Here is a 13,234-nt window from a genome sequence, read left to right as displayed (position 1 = left end):
TTTTTTTCTTGGGAAGCATCGGAACTTCTTTTCTCTTTCTGCAAAATGGCTTCACATACTGAAGTGATCACAGAACTGGGAAAGCCTGCGTTCTGTAGTCGCGATATCTGATTTAAAAAACTATGATCGCACTCATGCTCACATGACTTACTAAGTGCTGCCTTAATGCACGTCGTCGCTAAGCCTCTCTTAATCAATTTAGAGTGTGCGCTGTCGTAACGCAACAAAGTTTTCTTAGATCTGGGATGATATCGCCAGCATACGTGCTCGTCTAAAGAAAAACAGAGGTTAATATCTAGAAACTGAATACGGTTGTTAATTGGCAATTCATACGTGAACCTAAGTCCTCCCGATGAGTTGATGAACAGGTTCAAAATTTCTTCGACCGCGTCATGAAAATGCATACAGGAATCTTTCTTCATAACAATTAAGTAGTCGTCAACATATCTAAACACTCGCGTAACAGGCATGTCAAACAACTTAGCAGAAATTACATTGTCAACCGAGGATAAAAAAATGTCACATAAAATGGGGGCGATGGCTGATCCTATACAGATGCCAGTACGTTGGATGTAAAATTGGCCATCATAATTAACAGCAGTCGAATGAAGATAAAAGTCCAAAAGCGCTAAAAAATTGTCGCTGTTGACACATACAGAATTCTGAAAATTAACTTCCCCGAAATCTTCTATCCTATCGCGCACAGCGCACATCAAACCATCTCGCGGCACAGAATAATACAAGTTCTCTACATCTACTGAAAATGCGGTTAGTGCAGTACCCTGGTCTTCATTTATGGCCGAGATAACTTCTTCCGAGCTTCTTACCAGGAAAGGGTCATTTATCTGCAACATCTTGAGATGGCCTTGCAGAACTTTTCCTACATGACATTGCCATGACGTCTTCTCGGACACAATAACCCTGAAAGGGTATTCAGGCTTGTGTGTCTTGCAAGTGAAGAAAACATCAAGGAAATCCGTCTCCGCTTTGTTCACAAGCTGCCGTAGCGAGTCTAGGTGCAAGTCTTTGAGTAACTTCAGGGCGGCCTTCTTTTGCTTTTTCGGGTCGAAGGGAACAGTTTTGAAATTCTTAATAATAGCTTGCATGGATTTCTGGTTCATAAGGTTTTTAGGCAGAACAACAAAACCGCCTTCTTTATCTGCCTGTAGTATTTCAAGCTCATCATTCCTTAGCTTCTTTACAATTTTCTCTATGGGAGGCGTACCTGATTTTCCACACGGTGCGTGTTTTAGGACGCAGTCCACGGCTTCACCGACAACTCGTTCACGGTCTTGATCCTCAACACGGTCTCCTATGCTTCTACCTATGGCTAGGAGCTGTGGAGCAGTAAGTTTTGGCTCAAAACTATATTTCGGGCCTTTTTCCAGGGTCCTCCTAACTTGCTCTGTATCAAATACCGTTAAGCTGTGGGCAATCTTATATAGGTCAAACGGGACAGTGCTTCAATGAAAGAGCTCGTCAACACAGCACTAACCTAAAGAATGGCTATGGGAGTCATTTAGCTGGACACTGTAACAAGTGTCAATGCACCCCCTTATTTGAAAAGACTAAATTCATAGGGAAAGGAAAGAGCAAGAAGGAAAGGGAGATAATAGAGGCCTTTCATATAAGAAAGGAAGGCGATAAATGTGTGAGCACTCCCTCTCTTGCCTTGTCGGGAAAAGAAATAACATTTTTGGAAGAAAGATTAAAATGATGATTTGCAGATGTTTTTGTGAATGATGTGCGCATGCCTATGCTGATGAAAGCTATAAATGTCCGGTGATTTTCAAATAAACTTCCAGTTGGCAGTCAGCGCTTGTCTGTGGTATTTGTTTCCTTGTGTCCTTGTCTTTTTCGCGCTGTTTCACCTCAGTTCTAAGTATGAACCAACTAGCCCTCATCAAGATCTTACTATTGCTGAACTCATATGGCAAACCTGCCTCGTACACTTGGACGACGTCGTCGTGTTCTCGAGCACGATTGACGAACATCTCACACGACTCGAGAGTGTCCTCGCTGCGATCCATACTGCCGGCCTCCCAATCAAGCCTGAAAATTGTTACTTTGGGTTCCAAGAGCTCAAGTTTCTTGGCCATGTCATTGGTCCTCAAGGCGTCCGACCAGACCCCCAGGAGTTAGCTGCCATCGCCGAGTTTCCATCACCCACAGACAAGAAGGCTGTCAAACGCTTCCTTGGTTTGTGCGCATATTGTAGGCGCTTCTTCGAGGGATTCTCTAGAATTGCTTAGCCTCTCACACGGATTACACGCGACGATGTACCTTTCATTTGGCGCACGAGCAGCAGCAGCCGTTCAATGAATTGCGCAAGCTTTTGCAAGAGGCCCCAATACTTGCTCATTTCGACGAAGACGCTGACACTGAAATTCATACCGACGCCAGCAATTCTGGTGTCGGCGCAGTTCTTATGCAGTGGCAAGCTTGTGCGGAACGCACCATTGCTTATGCAAGCCGCAGTGTCACCAAGGCTGAGAAAAACTACTCAACCACTGAAAGAGAAAGCTTAGCGTTTGTGTGGGCAATTAGTAAATTCCGACCCTACTTGTACGGTAGACTCTTTAAGGCACTCAGTGAGCACCACGCGCTGTGCTGGCTTGCCAACCTCAAAGATCCTTCAGGCAGACTAGCACGTTAGAGCCTGCGCCTACAAGAGTACGACATTACAGTTGTCTACCGATCTGGAAGGAAGCACAGTGACGCTGACTGTCACGCGCAACACTCCCTACGACGTCATCGGACCCTGACCATGGCTTGCCATTCGTCGGCGTTATCGACGCCATAAAAATGGCTGAGCACCAGCGCGCTGACCCTGAGCTGCTGCCGCTGATCGAGCACTTTCAAGGAGTTGAAGGTGTTTTAGCCCGCTCGCTCGTGCGCGCCTTATCATTATACTACTTGCACAACAACGTCCTTTACAGGAAAAACTGCGGAAGCGGTCCCAATACGTACCTCCTTGTCGTGCCGTCGGCGCTGCGCCAAGCTATTTTGCAAGCGTGTCATCATGAGCCACGCGCGGGACACCTGAGATTCGCTAAGACATTAGCAAGGATACGACAGATGTATTACTGGCCCCTGTTTTATTCTTCTGTACAATGGTACGTGAAGACCTGCCGTGACTGACAGCGCCGCAAGAAACCACCAGTCAAACCGACCGGCTTTCTCCATCCTGTAGACCCTCCTCAAGCAACGTTCCAACAAATATGAATGGTTCTACTTGGGCCACTCCCACTGGCCTCTTCGCGCAACTTAACCCGGTACGCCGAAACCGAAGCTATCCCTCAAGCAAACTCGAATCAAGTGGCCAAGTTTGTACGCCACATCGTCCTACGACATGGTGTGCCATCTTTTGTCATCACCGACAGCGGTGCAGCATTTACAGTGGAACTTATGCAGGACGTTCTCCAGCTGACGCATTACTCTCACCGCAAGAGCACTGCGTATCACCCTCAAACCAATGGATTAACTGAACGCCTGAACAGAACGCTGGCTGATATGTCGACGTAGACAACAAGACGTGGGGCGAGATTTTACCATATGTGATTTTTGCGTATAACACTGCTGTGCAGGAGACTACACAGTTTACGCCGTTCGAACTTGTATAAGGGCGCCACGTCACGTCAACACTTGACGCAATGATACCTGTGGCTCATAATGGCCCGACCAGCGAACACGCGGAAGAGTTTGTACAAAGAGCCGAAGAGGCACGCCAGCTTGCTCGGCATCGTATCCGAAGCCATCAGCACACCGACACCCTTCGATACAACCAGGGTACTCGCGACGTCCATTTCAATACCGGCGCCTGCGTGTGGGTCTGGACGCCAGTCCGTCACCGTGGACACTCGGAAAAGTTGATCCGCCGGTATTTTGGTCCCTACAAGGTTACGCGCCGCCTCAGTGACGTGACATACGAAGGCGTCCTCTGCTGTTCCGACCCGGTTCGCTCCGTCGTGGTGCTCACGCTGAAGTTGTTGATGTAGTGCGCATGAAACCATAATATGCGCGTATGTGATCGCCGAGATGCACCTCAGGAGCTCTATATCTTATGACACTGAAAGAACTTTGTGATGCGACCGAGACGGACGCTTTCTGCATGGGGGGGGGGGGAAGCAATTGACACAAAGATGTGGGGCTCCCGCACCGCTGAACGGCGCGCGCAAAGGTCGGCGCCATGAAAGACGATGAAGTGCGTTGGCTGCACGCTCTTCTTCTGGCCCGCCATCAAAGAGAAAGGTGTCTTTTCTAACACTCCGTCTCCAACCTACGTTACAATATTGTTACCCAAATTCGGTTCTCTTTCTGTTGACTTTCTTCTGCCTTCGGCAGGCTTCTTATTTCCCACACACTGCGTAATTGGAACCAAAAGGCGTGGAGCACAAAATGTCGCTAAAGCGAACGTCTCAAACACAGATGCCAGTCTTCAGCAAGGCCCTTCTTTATGTTGGTCACACTGACTTCCCGAATAGATGTTCTCATGTGCACCCGACATCCCTTTGGTGAATTCATACCGACGCTTCTGTAGAGAAATGGACAGCAGCCAGATAAGTTCATGGCAGCGTGTTCTAGTATTTCCCCTCGGTGTTTCTGAGGAGTTACCATTGACCAGTTCGCAAAAAGTTGGCAACTTATTGACCAACCGACAGCGGCTGTGGTAGTACCCGCGACCCCATAGAGGTCACACAGAACTGCGTGAGCCAACAGTTGCGCATACTTTAAGTAGATTCACAATAAACATCACCTCTTGTTTATATAGGTTACTGAACTCGCGGCGAGCCCGAGACCCTTGAGCACCTTCTCTGTGCTTGCGCAGCGCTGGCACAGGAATGCTCAAGGATCATCACTGTCTACAACAAGGAGCGCCTGCTGCAAACTCCCAGTTCGCGTCGCCTCTCCACCTCAGCGTTCTCCACAGCCTCTTGGAGTTTGTGGGGGAGAACGGGATGACCGCCTACCGATAGGCGCCCTCACCCTGCCGGCCACAGCCTCCTTCATCATCGGCCTCCTCCATGAACGGACGAGACTCCTGATGCTTCCCGTTCTCTACCCTTTCTCTCATCTTTATTTCCTACTTCCCTTGATGCCTCGCCGTGCTCCCTATTGGGCGGCATAAGTAAGCGTTATTTCCCACAGTAAACCGCTACTACCACTATTCAACTCGAATTTTCCGTGAAGAGTCTGCTGAGTAGCCTAAGTTCAATTACAGAGATAGAACGGGCTTAGGCGAAAGTAAAAAAAATACAGTGGGAGGGGTATCATAGTAAATCTTCATTGAAAAAGTTCTGTATATTGCTCTTCGCAGCCTACCATGACTGTCGTCACGCTAAACAGCGTTCGCTTTTATGTGTATGTGTGCATGTGTACGAGAGCTGCCCATGTAACGACCGGAGGAATAGCCCCGCCGCAGCTGAAATGGTAGAGAATAAAGTGGGGCCGCTGGATATGTGCTGCCTTGCCAGAAACATTGGGCGGCTTTTTGTGTGCCGGAATGGACACCATGGGGCTGGATTTGACCGAATAACCAACATGGGTCAATGAGTACGTGCCATTGGGTGGGTGCCCGAGACCAACAACTTTGGCACTGGCATGCAGCACCGAATGTGTGCCCGTTCTTGGTCAATCCACAAGAAAGATGTGCGACTAGGGAGGCAAGAGGTATGAAGCCCTAATTGTATTTAGGTGTACGTTGTACTGCTCTGAGCCCCCGTAAACCTCTCATCAAGGTTCTTCCCACGACAAGTGTCATACATATCTCTCAGTCTCGTGATGCAGACAGCTGAGATCTTCACGTGCAAAGGCTGTGTTCGCAGATGGAGAATTGTTACGATCGCAACAGCTCTTCCGAGAGGACAACAAAGTAACGGCAAGACTTGTCACTCTCTGAGCAGTTCGACACTAGTGCCGCTAAGGCACACTGGCACTGAAGGCGATTATTAATGAGAAGGCTCACATTAGTGACGCTGTAAACTAGTTTCAAGGTACAGGCAAAACATCACTGCCTGCTATGCAGAGGATTTGTCGCTGCAAAAAATGGATTCTTAGCGCACTTTGTTTTACTACTTCAGATGACAGACGCCAATATAAAGAAATTGCCACAAAGGTTCGTTTAGGTTATGGGCGTGCTATTGGTGCATAAACCTGTTCGTCATAGCCACTTTCAACTGCATTTGAAGTTGTAACCATGTATCCGTATGGATTCAGACACCGTATATTGCTATAGGAACAGGAAGAAAAAAGAGTAAATACACAGATTCTGGAAAACTGGAACTTGCCTGAGAGTAGTCCGTGATACCGAAGCCAGTGCATGGTGTGTACAGCGCACTGTTGGCGCTTTTGGGTCGTTTCTCGAAGCTGTAAACGGCGACGCCCATCTGCAGTGCGAAGGCCACGACGAGCTCCGGCTTCGAGAATACTGACGTCGCCATGCGGTAGGCCTTGTCCTGTTGATTTCACAGCGCAAGTTCACCGACATGCCCTCTCTACGCAACGGGAAAGCTTCCTTATAATTACTATCACTACTCGTATATTCCGTATCTTATAATCTCATTCACAGGGTATTTCACGTGCCTTGAACCAAGGATATTAAAAAAAGGGGTGAACTTCAGCTGAATGAAACCAATGACCTATGGTTTGTCGACACATGGCAGTCCTTAGAGTATCTTTTAAATATTCCACTTAATTAGTGAATTAAATAGGATAAATTATGCAAAATTTTCAATATTAATTTGAAGGCCAAGTTGGTTTAGTTACGCTTATAAAGTTTCCATATTTTTTATGGTGACGAACACGCTGTGTGGTCATTTATCTCGGCGTTTAAAGAAATCCAGGAAAATTAATGAAACCACGTGGCTGCGCTAATGCGTTGTCGTATTGCAGCGCTCCCAATCGTGCTTGGAGCGAAAGGAGCCTGCGCGCGGACCATGGCGAAGTGAGGGGCCGCAACAGTAGGCATCGACTTCACGTTGCGTCAGCATCTTTGACGGTGGCACCTGGAAAGGAGGCGCCGTCGTCCCTGTTAGGCGATAGGCTGACCGTGCGCAGGTTTCTTCTGCTTGAAGCATGGTACATTCTCCTCTCCGAAGAATTGGTATTGTGGCTGCAGTGTGGATCATTCTTCCTAACTACAATCGCCCCCACAGTAAAAGGGGCCATCCTGGCGACTCCTGGTAAACATTGTATGAGTGGGTCGTAATACGGCTTCAGCCACTGTACGTGGATGGTTTCACGACCACGACAGCGCTTGCCGGTAGGTGGCGTGACAGGCTTGACGACATTAGTGTCCCTGTATAAGCTTCTGCAGGGAGCAGAGTTGCGTGTAACTTTTTCGGCGCCGCTAGCACCGCTATTCGCCGAGCTCGATCACGTGGTGCAAAATGACGTCCAATGATCAACTGCGCGCCCCGGAGCCAACTTTACGGAAACGGCGCCAAATCGTTTCTCTCAGTACCATGGAAATTGTAATCAGCGGACCGTCGAGCGTGCGTAGCAACGATCGACTCCGGGTTGCAGGTACGGTATTCGAAGATATTAAGTTAATGACCGTGGAGAAGAGCTATGAAGGAGGTAATTTTGACACTTGTATTCCAGTATGACGGGTTGCAGCATACCAAACTACGCAAATTGCATGGAAGTTGGCTAAGCTTTTTACGCGGTGCCGTGTGGATAGACCAGACCGGCCGGCTCCAAAAGGGACCAGGATATGCGAGGTCCGTTCGACTTGTTTACAGAGTTGAGCTCGGCTTGTTTACACTAAAGCGGCATTTATCTGGAGTAACACTGCTGAACACGCTGAAATGCGTACGCCTGGCATGAGAGGTTGTTCCCTTGTGCAATGTTTGGTGTATATGTGCAGTGCGACTCCGACGCGGAACAAAGAAAGGACGACACGTCTGTGTCGCGCTGCACATATACGCCAAGAATGTTAACTTACCAACTCGCTCAATTCGCTTTGTTGCTTGTACGATTGTTCTGACTATGCGGCAGCAGAAAAGTGTGTTCAGAACAGAGTAAATACTAGTTGGTACAATTTGCACGCTGCACCCTGGCTTTCCTCTGCTCCATTTCTTCTTTAAAATTATTTGTCGGCGATCTGATTTTTCATGTAAAGTCGATTGATGTGCTGGTGGTCACCGTATTATAGTAAGCGAAAACACCGTGCGCTCCCGCCTATATCAGACAGCTGCGATAGCTTCAGCATTTACCGCCCACAATATGTTGCTTGTTCGATCAGCCTTAGTCGACGTGAGGAATGTGAAATTATTTTGTGCGTTTAATAAGCGTTGTGGTATAGTAAATTAAGCTGAGTAGTATGAAGAGATAAAGAAAAACGTGCTGGCAAATTACAGTCTGCAATGTGTGAAGAATTACTCTGCCATTTTGTCATCCTATGTGATTAGTCCAACAAAAATAACCTGTTGTTACTCTCAATAACTTGTTGGATTTCCAGTGGCTTTGAATTCTGCCCGCCAAGGCTCCAAGAACCAGCACTCATCCACGGCTAGCTACCACCATCCATTGCTCATCCACTCCGCTCTACGAAATAAATTTGATCTAGGAGCTCGTGCGTCTTGAATCTTTTTCCACTTGCAGACTTTCTGCTATGAAGCAGCTGTTTAGTTTGCGGTGTGAATCGTAAAAATAAGCTTTGCATCAGATGTGCGCATGCGAAGATTTGAAATGCGCTTAAATTTAGGTGTCGGCGCCGAATATAACGAAAACGCGCAGGCACGAAACGAAATTGCAGGCACGACAGTTCTGTCGGCGACATTCATTATTCATCTCGTTTCGGCAGCCAAAATATCCTCACATAATTGTCTACCCCTCGTGTGGGAAGCTTTATTTAAACACCCTTAAAAGCATTTCTTGCCTTCCGCCTCCGCGAGAAAACTTCATACGCATGCTGAAAAAACATTGCAACGCTTTTTGTTGCAAAGTAAAGCGCGTTTGCACGCGAACTTTTCTATTTATTTATTTACTTAAAATACCTGACGGGCCCATTTGAGGGCATTGGATAAGGGGGGACACAAAGTAAGTGTTTCAACAGGAGTCAACAATATGAATATCAATACAGGAAGTCATAAGATAAGTAAAGCAAAGTTAAAAAGAATGTTTGTCTTGGCTAAGTTTTAGACAGCGTAAACACGGTAATATACTCATACACACAAAAAATACAAGAATACAAGTGTGAAAAACAGGGAAGGAAAGCAGGTCAATAACATCCTTACGCAGTGTTTCTACAGGACGCTTTGCAATTCTTCGCGAAAAGGCGTCACGATTTGTTAGGCACGCAGTGTTATCGGGAACACTGTTCCATACTGGTTTTCGCACGTGGCAGGGCTGATGCGTTAAATGACAGTGTATTACCGAATATGCGCTTGAAACTATGGCTATTGTTAAGGCGACGTGACGAGCGCGCTGGTACTTAACACATGAGGTCGATCACCATGAACGTATCTATGGAAAAGGCAAAGAAGACTTATCGTGCGGCGAGTTTCAAGTGGCTGGAGCGAAATATCTGCTTTAATCTTAGTTACGCTGCAAGTTCTGTCGTAGTTGCTCGTGATGAAGCGTGATGCTCTGTTTCGAATTGATTCTAGCGTATCAACTAAATAATTTTGATGTGGTGACCATACTGATGACGCAAATTCTAACTGTGGGCGAACAAAAGTCTGATATGCTAATTTATGAACTGTAGTAGATGATTTACGCAAGTTCCGTCTAAGATAACCCAGAGTTCTTGAAGCTCTTGTGCAGATAGCTGTTATGTGTGTACTCCAGGAAAGCGACCAGATGTTCGAGCCACAGGCATAGTCAGGATATTATTTCGAGGGATCGAAGGGGGTCCTCTTCTTTATATGTACATTCGTGCGTGTGTTTCTATATGTGCGTGTATATATGTACACACAAACTAAAAATTTCGGGCGGTTCGCACCTCTCCGGCTACGCCAATCGTTCGAACTTAGCCTGCATTAAAAAGTATCATCTTGATCAGCACTTGCGTACAGTTGCCGCATGTAGCTCGCGACCAGCAGACAAAAAAGCAAATGGAACTCGGCGCAGCATTTGCCTCCTGCGCGCGCGAGGAGTGGCTCCACTGCAGAGCTGGATCGTAAACAGGATCTATGCGAAACTCTGCTCCCTGCCGGAGCATATAGAGGAATACTAGACGATATAATTCACAGGCGATGTCCATGCTACAACACGGTAGGGTCTGTGATATTTGGAGACAAGCTTGGGTGAGAGGCCAGCAGTAACAGCTGGGACCCAAATCCATACAAGGGATCAGGAAGTAAGTGAAAATGCGGGTGGCCATAGTAACGTCGAAATTGTTGTCATTGGTCGACGGTATACTATAAGAACGGGCGAGCTGACGGAATTTCTTGGCACGGCGGACAGCTTCACTGATGAGCGTCCACTCGCATGATTCGTGTAGGTACGGGAGAATGGTGGCGAGCGTTGTCGAAGGCTCGCGGCCATACAAGGGGAAGAATGGTGAAAAGCTGTGGTCGTCCGTGGTGCAATGGTGTAGGCGTACGTCATGAACGGCAAAATAAGGTCCCAATCAGTGTTATCGGGGGCGAGGTATTTGAGAGTATGGCATTGAAAGCACTAGTTTGAGGGTGGTAGGCGTTGGTGGTTCAACAAACGGTGCGACATTGAGCAAGGAGCGTGTTTACGACCTTGGAGAGGAAGACACGTTCTCTATCCCTCAGGAGTTGGCGAGATGCGCCGTGACAGAGGAGGAGGACGAGGTCAATAACTTTGTTGAGTCCTGAGAAACCTCTCCCTACCCACCCGTGACAGAGAAAAATGTTTCTCATGATGAAGGATGCTATGTCACGAGCTGTCGCTGCAGGCAGAGCGGCTGTTTGCGCGTATCGTGCGAATGTCGAAGGCTATCAATAGTCAATGGTCGATGACGACAACTGCCTAGCGGTTTCCGGAAGCCGTGCGCGGAAGGGTTCCATGCAGGTCAATGCCAATGTGATCGAAGGGCCTCGCAGGGCACGGGATTGACAAAACTGGACCACAGACATGCTGAGCAGGAAGCTTGAGGCGTTGTCAATGAGGGCACGATTGAAAGTACTTGCACACAAAGGTGCACATGCCTCGTGAATAAAACCTGGGACGATGCCGGGTGTACGTTTTGAAGACACCCGCATGTGCAGACTGTGCATATTGCAACACGAAGATGTCGAAGCATAACCAGCAACCATTTGCGGCCGTCAGAGAGGTAGTTCCGGTGATAGTGAAGGTCATCCCGCATATCGAAGTGAGAAGCTTGACTGTGCAAAGTTCGAGAAGGTGGAGGAATAGTCGATGAGTTTGAAATAAAGCGGATAAGAGTGCTAATCCAGGCATTCTTGCGTTGCTCCCAAGCCATGTGGCAGCCTGCTGCGAACGAAAGTACTTTATGAACGGCAGACAAGTAGACAGCGCTTCGATTGACACGGGCAAATGGGAAAGCGCGTCGCCATAGATTTGGCGCGGCGGCCAGACTTGTAGACAACGCGCACGTCCAAACGTTGCAACCGCTAAGCTCAGGGGGCTAACGGGCCTGAGGGATCTTTCAACGTGGATGGTCAACAAAGCGCACGGCGGTCTGCAATTGCGTCGAAGGGACGGCCATAGAGGTGGCGTCTAAATTTACCAAGTGCCCCGATTATTGCGAAACGTCTTTTTCGTAACTGAATAACTGGTCTGCTTTGGTGAGGCTACGGCTTGCTCATGCAATGACGTACTCGTTGAAACCAGATTTGCGCTGCGCGATCACAGTGCCGAGCCCAGCACCGCTGGCGTCGATGTGCACTTCAGTCGGAGCTGTAGGGTCGAAGTGACGCAGTATCGGCGGCGAGGTTAGCAGGCGACCCAACTCTTTGGAGGGATCGTTGAAGGTCGTGGTGCCTCGGCGTCCTTCAGTGTACCACGTCCTCCCTCGGCGTAACCGAGCGAACGAGCGCGGCGAAGGATGAAAGAGCGAGGAGCGCAGCGGGTAATGGAAGACGGTGATGGCGAAGAGAGTGAGAGGAGGAAAGCGGAAGTGGAGAGAATGGCGAAATGGCGAGGAGAAAAGCAGGGTGCCGCGGGAGACTACGAGATGGCGTCAGAGTATTCGTAATCTGATTGTACGGGCGCCGCGAATAGTGTGGTAATTTCTTGAAGCCACGCGCGCACCACCGATTACGCTGGAACCTTCGACGATTGATGTATAAAAGCCAACGCGCTTGACCCCTAAATAATAATTTCGACGATCGCCGACTGTGATCGCGGCTATCGTTGTGCTTGAGTGTGTCTTGTTTTGTAACGGTTTCGGTCCGTCTTCAAAGGGCCGCACGAGAGAGATTCTCCACGACAGCGAACATATCAGGAAATGGAAACATATGCAGAGCTGGGCTGAGATTTCGCATTAGGGGGTATTATCTTCGTCAACGTCATCGGTAAATTTTCGTTGTGTCTTTTGTTTTCCTATCTACACTCTAGGCGTATACAAGCCTTTCATAATTACTTAGCAGAAAGAGCAAATTTTGTTATTTACAAGTTTTATTTCTGGCTGATCTCCTCAAAGCGCAAGTACCTTGAAAATTAAAAAATACACCTTTTTGCTCACGCTTTTTTAATGCACTCTGTAAACATGGAGATGCACTTGCCAGAGTGGGTGGATGCAAGTCTCGGCTCTTGTAAACGTTGACGGGCAGCGTGAGGCATCGTTCGGGGCTCGGCATCGTCAGGACGGTGCTCAGTATCACTAGGACGTCCAGCTCAGGCCTGCGGGCAACAAAATTTGTTCAAGTGACACGAGGTACAGCGAGCGAGCAGAAAAATATCTCACCGAAACGAACCAACGGAAGATCTGCGCAGCATTCTTATCGCTCACTTTAAAACGTTGTTTTCGCTCACTCTTGTTGAAGTTACCCTCGTATTCTAGAATGTTCCTCGACACAACTCCACCTCGAATGGAGAAAGCGAATGCCAGTGCCACCGATCTACAAAAGGGGGTCCCTGCTCTCCATTGCTGCCGTTGTACGGCAACAATTGAGAAGAGTAGCGTCTTTTTCAGCCGAGGAGTGGCGCTGTGGTGAAGTTTGTGGTAACATCCTCCAGAATCTAGGCATCAACTTCGAGTCTACGCAAAGCACTAAAGTAGACATTCCTCACGATCAGAGGCGCCATCTCAAAACTAATCAATTCCCTAAAAACATGCAGCCCGAACTCCACAAGG

General features: G+C 48.1%; 1 protein-coding gene across 2 annotated transcripts in view; it reads right to left on the bottom strand.

Annotated features, from left to right (window-relative positions):
• The window catches only part of LOC135904774 (uncharacterized), a 63,806-nt gene that overhangs the window by 13,657 nt on the left and 36,915 nt on the right, over positions 1 to 13,234 (bottom strand). For both annotated transcript variants that reach the window (XM_070521280.1, XM_070521281.1), the window contains 2 exons: positions 12,663 to 12,780; positions 6,288 to 6,455 (listed from right to left, as the gene is read on the bottom strand). In XM_070521280.1, coding sequence (XP_070377381.1) covers positions 6,288 to 6,455; positions 12,663 to 12,780 — 286 coding nt within the window. The remainder of the gene's footprint in view (positions 1 to 6,287; positions 6,456 to 12,662; positions 12,781 to 13,234) is intronic.

The sequence above is a fragment of the Dermacentor albipictus genome, chromosome 7, assembly GCF_038994185.2.
Source record: "Dermacentor albipictus isolate Rhodes 1998 colony chromosome 7, USDA_Dalb.pri_finalv2, whole genome shotgun sequence".
Taxonomy (NCBI): domain Eukaryota; kingdom Metazoa; phylum Arthropoda; class Arachnida; order Ixodida; family Ixodidae; genus Dermacentor; species Dermacentor albipictus.
Note: the sequence above shows the minus strand (reverse complement) of the source record. Positions and strands in the feature narration are given on the sequence as shown.